General features: G+C 40.0%; 1 protein-coding gene across 2 annotated transcripts in view; it reads right to left on the bottom strand.

Moving 5' to 3' along the window:
* Nucleotides 1–14188, bottom strand: part of LOC309545090 (G-protein coupled receptor 54-like) — a 240844-nt gene extending 226656 nt beyond the window's left edge. Inside the window, exon 1 of one of the 2 annotated variants that reach the window (XM_082244223.1) lies at nt 13567–14188. In XM_082244223.1, the coding sequence (XP_082100349.1) occupies nt 13567–13867 (301 nt within the window). In that variant the 5' untranslated portion in view covers nt 13868–14188. The remainder of the gene's footprint in view (nt 1–13566) is intronic. The other variant, XM_082244224.1, reaches the window with a different exon arrangement.
* Between the last annotated feature and the right edge of the window lie 233 nt (nt 14189–14421).

The following is a 14421-nucleotide window of genomic DNA, read 5'->3' as shown; positions in this document are numbered from 1 at the left end:
AATGACATTTCCCTGCCTCGCTGCCATTTCCAACTGTGAAAGGAGATCCAACACCACCTCTTCCTTCAGGTTAGGGGGCCTGTAACATACCCCCACTAGTAATTTTCCGCTCACATCTACCCTTTCCACCCATACGGACTCTACCTCCCCCCTTACCCCATCATTGGTATCATTCCTCTCTTCTACTTGTAAATCATTCCTGACATATAGACACACCCTTCACCCTCTTCTATCCTCCCTGTTTCTCCTATACAAGGAATACCCCTGGATGTTTGCCAGTCAGTCATGTGAGCTGTTAAGCCAAGTTTAATTTATTCCCATGAAGTCCACATCCTCCTCGTGTAAAAGCAGCTTCAGTTCCTCTATTTTATTGACTAGGCTCCTGACATTTGTGAACAATGAACATTCCCCTAAGTTTTGTACCGGTGCAGATTATTTTCTGCATATTATTTCCCAGGCTTTATTTTTGATACGGTTACTCACTAACCCCGGGATTAGATGTTATGGATATATTATCACTACTGCCTCCACTATTCCCCTCTGTCTTATGTGCACCATCATGTTGGAACAGGAAGGAGCTATCCCCAAATTGTTCCCACAGAGTTGGGAGCATTAAATTGTCCGAAATGTCTAGGTATGCTAACACCTTAAGAGTTTGCTTCACTGGAACTAAGGGACCATGCCCAACCCCTGAAAAATAACCCCACACCATAATTCCCCCTCCACCAAATCCCTTTAAAGTTCATGTGTGTTTAAAGGCAGTTGTCCCAATACTTTTGACAATATTGTATATATATATATATATTGCAATAATTAGAGAAATATTCTAATCCTTTGCATTTGATTCTATTTTATTTTATTATTTTATTGTATTTGATTTTATTCTATTATTTTCTATTCTGTTCTGTTCTCTTCTATACTATTTTATTCTTATCTATTCCTTTATTTTCAATCCTATATTTTTCTTTTAAATTCTATTCTATTCTATTATTTCATATTCTGTTCTGTTTTATTCTATTCTCTAAAGCAGCTTAAGTATAAATCATCAACTTATTTCACTTTTATACCTTTCTGAATTTATTACATTATTTTTTTAGATTGAACTTCATTTTCAAATTCAAATTCATTTTCCAATTTCAAATTAGTTTTTGAATTTGAATTTTATTAATTTGTTTCATTATAATTCATTTCAGATTCATTGAAATTCATTACTATTGTGATTCAGAAATTCAGATACATCATCCGAATTTCGATTCATAACTAAATGAATTGCACAAGTCTAAGAGTGGTTCCTGCACCTCTTTGTGACCCAGTTATACTCGTTCTTTTTTCCCTCATCCTCTACATCCTCCTTCTTATTTATTTCTTTCACCTTGGTAAGCCAGAGACCAATGCTTGGGGACTGCGGGTGTTTCCAAGAAAGAGGAATACAAGATTTTGCAGCATTAGGGAGGTGACGAATTATAGATCGTTTTTAAATTTTAGCTGGGATGTTGGTAACATGCAGAAAAAAAAGGGTCCTCATGATCTGAAAATATTTGGACAATCCTCCGGACCTCTCTCCAGTAATGATCAAGTTTGGGGCAGGACCAAAAGATGTGTAGCATTGTTCCCTGCTCCTCCTGGCATCTCCAGCAACAATCCGTAGTATTTGGGAAGAATTTACTGTATGTTAATGAGACAGCATAGTATACCAGAATTTTTAAATTGGTTTCCTCGTGCAAATTGATGCCTTGAGGGTAAACTTAATAATTTTATTCTGTTGGTCTGGAATAAATGTGCGGTCAAGGTCAGCCTCCCATTTCGTTATACAGGGTAGTCAGTGATCCTCAGGGGGTTTGATCAACAGACTATAAGCTTTAGAAAGTACGTGGCGTAAAACCCCTTGGCTGGAACAGTATTACTGGAATGTAGTGAGCTAAAGTTACATGGAGGAGGTAAGGAATGCAAAAAGTGATGTAGCTGAAGCTAAATGGACCCACAGGGTACACTAATGTAGGTAGAGAAGGCCAAGTGGCTGCTGACAGGAAGTGAGAAGCCTGGTAGTGACCAGAGTCATGTAAGGCTTAAAAACTTACGTCATAGAGACCCAGGGACAATTGCGGGTTTCCCAACACTGGAGAGTCTCAAGAAGAAAGAGAAGCATGTATAAATACAATGGGGATTGAAAGTTTGGGCACCCCAGGTAAAAATTTGTATTAATGTGCATAAAGAAGCCAAGGAAAGATAGAAAAATCTCCAAAAGGCATCAAATTACAGATTAGACATTCTTATAATATGTCAACAAAAGTTAGATTTTATTTCCATCATTGACACTTTCAAAATTACAGAAAACAAAAAAATGATGTCTGCAAAAGTTTGGGCACCCTGCAGAATTTATAGCATGCACTGCCCCCTTTGCAAGGCTGAGACCTGCCAGTGTCATGGATTGTTCTCAATCATCGTCTGGGAAGACCAGGTGATGTCAATCTCAAAGGTTTTAAATGCCCAGACTCATCTAACCTTGCCCCAACAATGAGCACCATGGGATCTTCTAAGCAGTTGTCTAGAAAACTGAAACTGAAAATAGTTAATGCTCACAAAGCTGGAGAAAGCTATAAGATAGCAAAGCATTTTCAGATGTCAATATCCTTGGTTCGGAATGTAATTAAGAAATGGCAGTCATCAGGAACAGTGGAAGTAAAAGCAAGATCTGGAAGGCCAAGAAAAATATCAGACAGAACAGCTCGCAGGATTGTGAGAAAAACAATTCAAAACCCACTTTTTGACTGCACGATCCCTCCAGAAAGATCTGGCAGACACTGGAGTTGTGGTACACTATTCCACTATAAAGAGATACTTGTACAAATATGGTCTTCATGGAAGAGTCATCAGAAGAAAACCTCTTCTACGTCCTCACCACAAAAATCAGCGTTTGAATTTTGCAAATTAACATATAGACAAGCCTGATGCATTTTGGAAACAAGTTCTGTGGACCGATGAGGTTAAAATTGAACTTTTTGGCTAGAATGAGCAAAGGTACGTTTGGAGAAGAAGGGGCACAGAATTTAATGAAAAGAACCTCTGTCCAACTGTTAAGCATGGGGGTGGATCAATCATCCTTTTGGGGTTGCATTGCAGCCAGTGGCACAGGGAACATCTCACGAGTAGAAGGAAAATGGATTCAATAAAATGTCACCATCCAAAATTTGCTAACTTGATGCCATCTGTGAAAAAGCTGAAGTTAAAGAGAGGATGGCTTCTACAAATGGATAATGATCCTAAACACACCTCGAAATCCACGGGGGATTACATCAAGAGGCGTAAACTGAAGGTTTTGCCCTGGCCTTCACAATCTCCTGACCTCAACATAATTGAAAATCTATGGATAGACCTTATAAGAGCAGTGCGTGACAGACAGCCCAGAAATCTCAAAGAACTGGAAGACTTTTGTAAGGAAGAATGGGCAAAGATACCTCAAACAAGAATTGAAAGACTCTTGGCTGCCTACAAAAAGCGTTTACAAGCTGTGATACTTGCCAACGGGGGCAGTACAAGATATTAACTCTGCAGGGTGCCCAAACTTTTGCAGACGCCATTTTTTTGTTTTCTGTTATTTTGAAAGTGTAAATGATGGAAATAAAATCTAACTTTTGTTTACATATTATAAGAATGTCTAATCCGTAATTTGATGCCTTTTGGAGATTTTTCCATCTTTCCTTGGCTTCTTTATGCCCATTAATACACATTTTTACCTGGGGTGCCCAAACTTTCTATCTCCACTGTTGCTGGGAGCATGTTTGCATTGTGGGTCCTATTAAAGGATGCGTTTTCATAGCACCATGGTGCTCTAGGTAATAGAACACTGTTTTGAGCTTGCTAGAGTTGGGACCAAAGCTTGGTGCCTCAGTGATGACACCAGTCAATAAGTCTACCTAAGTGAATCGCTTGATAGTATTTATAAGTGTCCAGGACTGCCAACCATCCATATTGCTTAGGAAATGATAATTTACATAGATGGAGTCAGGGATGTTTATGGGCACAAATAAAGTTGATGAACAGAGAGTGGACCTGTCTGAAATAGCAGGGAGGAATCACGATGGGTAAAGCTTAAAAAAGATATAAGAATTTTGGTAAAAATGCAAATTTTTATTATGTTGCAGCGTCAAAACCATGAGTGTACTCCTCAATGCCACGTCTCTAGTAGTGTACGTGTTTTACTCAGAAGTGGAGGAAAATTAAGATCAAAAGCATGGGATAGTATGGACTCGCATTTTTGCCCATATATTTCAAGGCTGAGTCAGTCCGTTTAAACTTGAAAATTAGCTGCAGAGTCTGAAGAAGGGAATCTTCACATCCATTGCTTTAGATAAATTATAGTTGATTTTCAGGTTAAACAGTGCTCCACACAGGTTGAATTCATGGAGGAGGTAGGAAGAGACACTGATAGATTGGTCAAAGAGAAAAGCATGTCTTTAGCATACGCTAATACCGTCTATTGAACTCCTCCTATGTCCAGGCAAGTGATGGCTGGGTTTATCTTTCAAAAGGTAGTGTTCAAGTGAGAGGGGGTAAGGGCCATTCCTGTCTCATCCGATTAGTAATGGAGAGTGGTTGGGAGAAGGCTCCGTATATTTTTGAAATCCAACTAAACATGGTATTGCCGAGTCTGATGTGTCACAGGACCAAAAACATAAACCTCCAGGTCACCCGATCAGACAATTTTCGGCATCCCTTTTATAGCAAAGATATTGGGCTATAGCTGCAACAAGACAATTAATCTTTGCCTTCTTTGGGGATGATTGAAATGTGAGCTTTTAAGGTTTCCGGGGGGAAAAATGTATCTGACCCAAGTGCATTAAACATTTTAACCATGTTTGGGCCAAGAGAGGGCATGAGGAGCTGATGGTATTGTAACGTAAAGCCATCATGATTTATCTGTTAAGGTTGCGCTCACTGCCCACTGGAGTTTTTCCAGCATAATGGGGTCTTCTAAGTCCTCCTGTACTGTAAGTGGCAATTCAGGTAAATGTGAGGACACAAGGTATTATTCTAGTTGAGTCTGGGATGGGGGTTTAACAGATAAATTGAATAAAGATATGAATAGAATGTCCCAAACTTGTGCAATCTGTTTGGGTAGGATAATCTTCTGGCTGTTCGGAGAGATCTGAGGTATATATATCACTAACTTTTGTTCCTGAAGGGATTTTGCCAACTAACGCCTGATTCGTAGGATAATTTCAGACAGGTTTGTAGCACTGTTTTGGCTTTAAAATGCATTAAATCAGTGATGCGTTTACGCAGAATCAAGAGTTCTCTTTCCAGTGTCAGTTGAAGGACCATGTTTATGGCAGGATTCTAAAGTATGAATATCCACCAAAAGAGACCTCAGTTTTTCCTCATGCTCCTGCAAGCCATGTTTAATGAGTACACCCCAGATAACTGCCTTATGAGTTTCCCAAAGAATCCCAGCATTACAATCTGGAGTATCATTTATTTGAAAATAGAGGCCTAGCTCCTTGACCACCTCCATCAGTACCCCTGAGTCTTGGAGAAGGCTCTCATTTATTTCCATGATCGAGTTTTATAAAAAGGGACATCGGAGAGAGCATAGGTCAAGGCAACGGATGCATGGTTCGACCATGTAATTGTGCCAATAAAAGAATCTGGGATGGCATTCAGTTAACTGTGTGGAATTAAAAACTAGTCTATACCTTTGTAGAGTTTATAGGGAGAGGAATAAAAAAATGTAATCCTGTTCTCCCAAGTGAAGCAGTGCCCTATGGATGGCTAGTGAGATTTGTTTACGGGATCCAGGAGGAATGGAAGAAGAGTGTGAAGAGGTATCCATGGAAGGGATCAGGAGAACATTAAAATAACCAGACAGTGACTGATGAAGAGGTCCTGGTGATTGTTAGGTACATATAAGGTAGCTAAGGTCACCTTATATTTGCCAATCCTGCCCTTGACAAACAGAAAGCGTCCGTCAGCATCAGCGAGGGTATTCGGACATGTCCACGGCAATCTACAAGAGAGTATAATAGAAACTCTCTTTGATTTAGCGACTTCATTGGTAAAGTGGTATGTCATAGGATACACCCTGGTTTTAAGTAGGGGGAGTTTTTCATCTCTGAAATGGGTTTCCTGAATAAGTGCTATGTCTGCTTGGAGACGTTTCAAATCATGGAGTAGCATATGTCTCTTTTCAGAAATACTAAGCATTATCAAAATTAAGAGGGGAAAGGGCATTTTGGTCATTATGTTGCTTACCCAGGGTAACCAGCAGCCAATGACAGTAGAAGTGGTAAGGGCACCCAAGGATACTCCCCAAGGCGGACACAAGGGGCAACCACAAGCACACATATATATAAATCATTCAAAATTAAGAATAGTTGTATTTCATGAGTAACACATATCTCATGGTGCAATAGAGATTTATTGGAGAAATGTAAAAAACAAGCACAGGATGTCACAGGCATAATGCAGGGGACAAAAGGATGACGTGTTTCACACGACTATGCGTGCTTTGCCAAAACCATGAAAATTCAAACTGAAGCAAAAATTATATACAGTCACATGTCATAATTATCCAATTATCAGCAACTAGTTGCAGCTGAAGTGCCCCAGTAATTGAATATTCCCCTTTGCTATGGATATATCCACACCACAAGTATATGCTTCAGGAATCCCACGATGTCACCATATCCCAATATCCAGAAATATAAAATAATGTCTAAAGTCAAGACCATGTAGAAATATATATACATATCATCTACTAAATAAACAAGTATATATCATGGGACTCATGGTGCCACAACGACCAAAAACCAAGATATTTTTTAATTCAAAATATAAACATTATCCGCAAAAAGTAAAAATAAAAAATTATAATAAAATATACATCATAAATAGTACTGAAGACCCACCTCACTATAGCCTAATCATAAATATAGGATAAATCCCATTCAAAGTTTAGGCCCACCGGTATTCTCATTCACAAAGAGAATATCCAAAACACCTGACGCTTACATAGTGTTCTGAACTTATCACTCCCTCTTCTTGGTGTGTTGACTTTTTCAATACCCTGAACTTGTACCAAGGAAGTATCTCCACCATGCATCTCATTAAAGTGTCTTGCTACATTGGTATTATGTTCCTTCTCTAGGTCATAAATGTAATCGTATAAACGATCACGTAGCCTTCTGGTTTTATGACCCACATCCTGTATAGCACGTAATTTACAAGTGATTAAATAGATCACATTTTTTGTGTTGCAATTGATGAAAGATTTAATTTTGAAAGACTCGCTATTTGCAGTGTAAGTAATTTGGTTGCCTTTAATCCAACGGGGACAACATGGGCAATGCTTCGCTCCACAATTAAAAATACCCTTAAAATCCAACCAACTACCACTGCGAGTTTGGGAATCAAAATCCCTAGGGGAAAGAAAATTAGCTAGTGAAGGGGCTCGTCGGGAAACAGTTTTAACCCCTTTGGAGAGGATTTTTTTAAATAACATTCATCGTCATACAAAATAGATATGTGACGTTCAATCATCTTTCTAATTTTGTTAAACTCAAACCTATATGCCGTAGAGAAGATGGGAATACTCTTCAAATTAGATCTACAATCTCACATCCCCGAGCTCAAAATGTATCCGCCATAACAACTTTTTCTCTTTGGAAATCTACCTCCCTACTGCAGATCCTGCACAAACTGACCCATTGGAATACCCCGGGTCACATATTTGGGGTGCCCAGAATCCGCAAGGAGGAGAGTATTTCTTCACAAAGGTTTCCTTTATAAGCCCAATATAACCTGGCCTGCACAATGGGATAAAGTTACATCAAGAAAGGGGATAAAAGTGCTGTCCATATGTCCAGTGAACCATAGGTTCAAATTATTATAATTAGGGTACAACAAAAAAAAATTTGAACGTCCCCACAGAGCCGGAACAAATCAATAGCAGATCACCAATATAGCAACAGTAAAATTTAATGTGCGAGCGAAATGGATTCATATCTCCAAAGATGCGGACCCTCTCCCACCAACTCATGTATAGGTTTGGTGAGAGATGGTGTAAAATTGGGCCCCCATGAACGCCCCGCAACTTGGAAGATAAAAAGTACCAACAAAGGAGAAAAAATTAGGGGTAAGTTAAATACTTTAAACATTCCAAAATATATTCCTTTAATATATGTGAATAACTACTGTAATAGTCCAGGACGTATTCCACCACCCGCAATCCCAAGGTGTGCGGTATGGAGGAATACAAGCTGAACACATCACAAGTAATCCAAACATCCCCATCTATCGACGCCATGTGTTCACATACCTTCAACAAATCATGAGTGTCCCGTAAGTAGCTAGATGTTTAACCAAGGGCTGTAACTGTCAATCAACCCAAAGTCCCAAGTTTTCATTTAAGGATCCTATGCCAGCTACGATGGGTCGACCCACAAGGGGGGGGGGGGGTGAACCCCTTGTGGGTTTTAGGAATATGGTGAAAAATTGGAATAATAGGGAGGTCTGGCACCATGGCTTCTCCCTCTCTATCAGAAAGAATCCCCAAACTAATACCTTTATGAATCAATGCGACTAAAGTGGCTTTAAATGTAACTGTAGGGTTCCCCTTAATTTAGTATACGTGTTTTCATCCAGCAGCTGTTGCATTGATTCTTGATGATACATAGAGGCATCTTGCACTACCACTAGGCCACCTTTGTCTCAATTTTCGATCACTATAGATGCATCCTGTTGCAATAAATACAAAGCTTCATGTTCATTTACAGTGAGATTATCATTATATACAAAACCTCTATTGCACTTCCGGGACGCTAATTGAGTGAGATCGTTTTCTACAGTTCTCTGAAAGAGATCCAAAGATTTACCTCTGGAATTCACAGGGTAGTACTGGTGTTTGTTTCCCCCACGCTATTGGCAGATTCTCCCTGTAACTCTTCAAGTCTTGCAAGGCACACAGATCTCGAAAACCCATGCATATACATGATTCCAAACCATTAGTTACAACCACATCACTTGGACTTGCATCCTGGTTATCCTGATAATAATGCTTCTGCAGCGCGAGATTGCAGGCAAATTATTTAACATCTAATATAGTTTCAAATACAGTACATTGAAATGTCTAGCTGGACAAAAATTCAAACCTTTGGCCAGTAGCATGATCTCCGATGTGTTTAAATCCCTCTTTGCTACATTTAGGACGCTTGGGTTGTCTTTGGCGGTTTGCCCCTTACATTGCTTTTTGCTCCTTCTTCTTACTCCTCTCCTGTTTTTTTGTTTTTTTTTTAACAAAGTGCTTTATTGAAAAAAATGAAGTACAATACAAAATATCAACAACAAAGGGAATAGTAAAAATTGAGCATACAGTAATGTAAACAATGGCGTACAATAAGCCAAAATTCCACAGCAAGAACAGTAAAGAGATGCCCCATAATGAGAATACGTGGTTCAATTATCAGCACCAAAGTCAGGTTTAGCTACCCTCTAGAGGAGGGGGGAAGGAATTGAGGAGGGAAAAAAAGGGAGGAGGAGAGGAGGGAGGGTAGTAGGGAGGAGAAGGACGGGGGGGGGGGATGGGGGAGAAGAAAAAGAGAAAGGGGGAAAAATAGCACTGGAGGACAAAAGAAAGAAGGAAACATAAGGAGGAGAGGAGAGAAAAATAGAGGAGAAGAATAGGAAAAGGGGGGAGGGGAGATCAAAGGGAGAATAATAGAGAGGAGGGGGTGGGGAGCACCATGACCCCCTGGTACCACTCAGCAGTGCAAGGCGCCCAGACCTTGTCATATTTCCAAGGGCAACCCCTACTCATGTACATTAGCTTATACATAGGTAAGTCCAGGTCTATTAGCTTCAGCCAGGATGACAAAGTTGAAGGGGAAGGGGAGGACCATCTAAGCAGAATTTCCTTATTAGTATAGTAACGCAGGTAGGAGATCAACAGTTTAGAATGGTACGCCCGCTGGTCATCTTCATGAATGCCCAGCAGCGCCAAGGCGGGGGGAGACCGGGAGAGAGAGCCGTAGGTGATTATTTATGACCTCAAAAACTTCAGCCCAGTATCTAGCAATCATCGGGCAATCCCAGAACATGTGTAGATAGGTCCCCTGATGCACATTACAGCGAGGACAATCAGGGTCAGGATATATGCGATCCAGCTTCATGGGGGTGTAATAGACCATATGGAGAAAGTTTACTTGTATCAATTTGTCCCGGGAGGAAATTACAAGTTTGGGACCGAGTTCCGAACAGTCCTTCCAGTCTCCCCGATCCAGGGATGGAAGGTCAGCCTGCCACATACTCCAGAGCTGCTCAATTCTGGGTGAGTCTGTCCCCAGAAGGGATGCATAAAGTGACGACAGCGGTTTCTGCAGGTCCCCCGGGGCCAGGAGTTTCTCGATGGGATCAGGTTAGAGGAGAGGAGGCTCAGGAAATTGAGCCCGGAGGGCGTGGCGCAATTGAAGGTATCTAAACCTCATCCACAAGGGCAACCAAAAGTTGCTCAGTAGTTGTGAAAATTATATGACAGTACCCGACGACATGACATCTGCGAGTATTTTCACACCATATCATGCCCACACCTGGGGATCCTGGACAGAGCGCAAGTGAGGCAAGGAGGGGTTCCCCCACAAGGGTTGGGCAAGAGACCACTGAGCAGGTTTAAGAAATTTACGTCGAACTGCAACCCACACTCTCCAGGTAACTCGGGAAGGGCCAGGTACAAACTCATAGGCCCTCGGACCCCTATACACAAGGTTTTTCAGATCTGTGAAAGACCCCAGGTAGGCAGCCTCTATACACATGGCCGCATTCATATTAGAGCCCTGAAACCACCAGTGGACCGTTACCAGGATCGCAGCCCAGAAGTAGACCTGAAAATTAGGTAGAGCCAACCCTCCCAGTGCAGGCGGGAGCCACAAGGTGGACTTAGCTAAATGCGGGACCGAGCCCCCCCCCAAAGAAAAGACCCCAGGCATCTATCCATCTCCCGTAAAAACCTACCCGGGACCCAGCACGGATTGTTGCGGAAAATATAAGTAAATTTGGGCAGCACCATCATTTTAATCAGGTTGATTTTTCCCAATAGATTCAACGGCAAGCTGGCCCAAGAGGAATATCTCGCCTTCATTTCAGCGAGCAGGGGCATCAAATTTTTGTCAAAAAAAGAAGGGAGAGGTTTGGTCACCTGCACGCCCAGATATCGAAACTTCGTCACCCAGCAGAGGGGGTCTGTTGAGCCAACCGTACCGCATCATCAAGAAAAGCAAATAAACTGTGCTAACCGTAAAATAAGCTGCTAGCAAAAAAACAACTGACAAAAAGAAGTTGATCCAATGAAAAAAATTAAAAAACTGTGCAGCGCTAGTGAAACATTGCATATAAAGAAACATAAGCAATCATAAGTGTCCAAATAAAGTCCATGGTGATGTATAAATAACAAAAATCCCAAGTGTCTATAAGTGAAGGAAAAGGTGTCCAAAAAAATAATAGGTGGTTGTGGTACAAGTGAATTCCCAACACCGACAGGGTATGTTATAAGCACTCACCAGAGGTACAGGATCCAGAATACCATATAGTACCTGGATCTGTAATGCTTGAATGGTAGATGATGGTTATTTGAGTCCGTACGATGACATTGGAAGCTTTAGTGTAATAAGGTAGCTGGTATATGCAGCGATGGCTCTTGTTTGGAAAATGATGAACATAAACCAGAAATGAGCAAGAAATAGTGCAATGCTGCTACAAATTTATTTATAAAATTAAGCAATTACACTTACCCAAGAATAGTGCATCAAAAGTACATAGATAGGCTGTCCGTGGCGTGACCTTAACGCGTTTCAGCAAACCTGCCTTTCTCAAAAGGTGTAGCCTTTGTATGTGCGCTATTGTCAATATAGTGTTGTCGCGTTTATCCCACTAGGTCCCGTGGTTTCTGTGTTTCTTTCCAGCCAGATCAACTTGAAGGTTAGCTTTTTCTCTCCCCTTCACTAAGCAATCAAAGCAGTAGGACAGCAAGGGGAAGAGGAGTATAAGCAGCAAGGGGAAGGCAATTAAGTGAATTAGACTTTTTGCCCTGCTTTGCCGTTGTTTTCCACTTTAACTTTATGCCTTTTTGTGTGTGTGTGTGTGTGTGTGTATGAAAAAGGAAAAGGAAAGGGAAAGGGGAGGGGGGGGGGGACTTGAAGCACCCACTAAAGGGCAGACTATGGGCTCATGGGCGATATTTCCTTAGCAGGGAGCCTGCATACTCTTGACACTCCTGCTATGGGGCCATTAACTGTAAGCCAGGTGTGCATAGCCTGGGTTTCTCAGGGAGAGGGCATACTTGTTAATTAAAAAAATAACATCTGAAGGAAAAATACAGGTGGATAAGTTGTTGGATTGAGGGTTTTTTTTTTTTGGTTTTTTTTTTTCCAAAAATCTTTCAACCCCAGTCCTATATATGAATGATTATATATGAATCTTGCATCTTGCAGACTCATGTGCTTATCTTAATTATACTCTCTAAAATATAAAATATTTCACTTCCTTTACACTGTATTAATTACAATGTATTATTTCTTAGTGAAATTTTATCTAGAATACAGCTGGACAGCTTAGGAAAAAGAAACCGTGACAATACCTTTATATAACAACAATTTAGATTCTAGATTTGTACCATACTCTAGAATATGTCGGCCAGAATGTTTTGGTTACTGTGGCCATCCACTCCAGTTTGCCTTGGTCCAATGCAATATCTGTAATTAGCTTTCATGACTTATTCACATAGTCTCTCTACTCATACAATATTCTTTCAAAACATTTTTTTTTATTTTGGTGTTTTTTTTTTCAAGCTTAATAGTGCCTCATGGGAATGTTTACTGATTAAATATTCATGCTCTGCTCCTTTCTTATCTTCAGCACATATGGTTTTGCTTATATGTTTCTTAGTATATCATGTAGTATATTAAGAAAATGTATAACAAGATTAGACTAAACTCCTCTGAATATATGTAATGTTACAGCTGAAATAGATCAGTAATTAATATCTGTGAACTAGATGGTTGCGGAAAAGTTGATGTTCCTAAATTATGCAAATTCTGTTAGTGATATACTTATCTGGTTCATCATCCTAATGATTTCAAAATATATTGAACATGCAGTATACATACAAATAGAGAAGGTGATTAAGATGATACAAAAAATAAATAAAAAAATAAAATAAATAAAAATAAAGATGATGATACAGAAATTGAGTGCTAGGTAGATACAGTGTGTGTATAAATTGTACTACATCAAAATATGTGCCGATAAAAACCGCCAGCCACCACCTGCTATAAGGCATAACAGTTCGGTCTGAGTAGAGTCCATTGACCATTAAAGCAGACTGGAACAACACAGGTGGTTGATTGGGAAGTTCCTAAGCAATACCATCAATATTCACCCGTATACTAATATATTTTAATTAAATATTTTGTATATTACAAACATTTCTCCCTTCTCACACACTATTTTAATTAAAATTTGCCACATATATATATATATATATATATATATATATATATATATATATATATGATGCCTTACCTATGTAGAAGTTGGTGATCGTTCTCATCTGTCTGTGCTTGGTTACTACATATATGACGAGAGAGTTACCCACGAGTCCCACCAACATAATCAAAGCAAAGAAGAGGGGAACCAACCAGGCATCCACGAGGAAAGGAGGACTCTGTTCGGAACTATCCAATGTTCCATTGCACCCAGGCAGAGAAGATTGATCTGGCTTGAAAGGGTCTACAGAGTCATTTAGACAGGAGAAGAGTGACACATTTTCCCCTACAGTTGGCATTGTCTCAGATGAGAGCATGGTTCCCCTCATATCATTCATGGCTAGAAAAGTTTCAGGAGACAGGCAGCTGCTTGTTCGGTTCAGCTCTATTATTTCATTTATATGTCCTCCATAGTACTTCTCGCAGTTCCAATAGACTGCATGAACTGTGAATTGTTAGTAGACCTATAATGCTTACATATATCCTCACTCTCTTTACAGAGCTAATAAAGTTAACAAGCAAAGATAGAGAAAGGCAATAGTCTACCATCCACTTCTGAGCCACCTGTGTTTCATGCTTTTTGTTTCCACTGCGAGTGTGTAGTAAATGAGAATACTCTTCCTCAGCATCCTTGAGTGAAGGTTCAATGCTGTGCACAGTGCTTAATCGTCAGAGCTGATATTCAATGAGAAATGGACACAGAAAACTGCAAGGAAACATGTTTTTTTTCTGGGTCCTAATGCTCACTCCCTTAAACAAGAAAGAAATGCGGAATCCTGTCAGAATAGAAATAAGGAGGCTTTCATCACTGGCTTCAATACAATGTTTTCGGTCCATTTAATTTCATTTCAAAATGTTTTCTCTTTACCTAACACAAATAAAAGACATACTG

Source organism: Pelophylax lessonae (genome assembly GCF_965119305.1).
Source record: "Pelophylax lessonae genome assembly, chromosome: 1".
Taxonomy (NCBI): Eukaryota; Metazoa; Chordata; class Amphibia; order Anura; family Ranidae; genus Pelophylax; species Pelophylax lessonae.
Note: the sequence above shows the minus strand (reverse complement) of the source record. Positions and strands in the feature narration are given on the sequence as shown.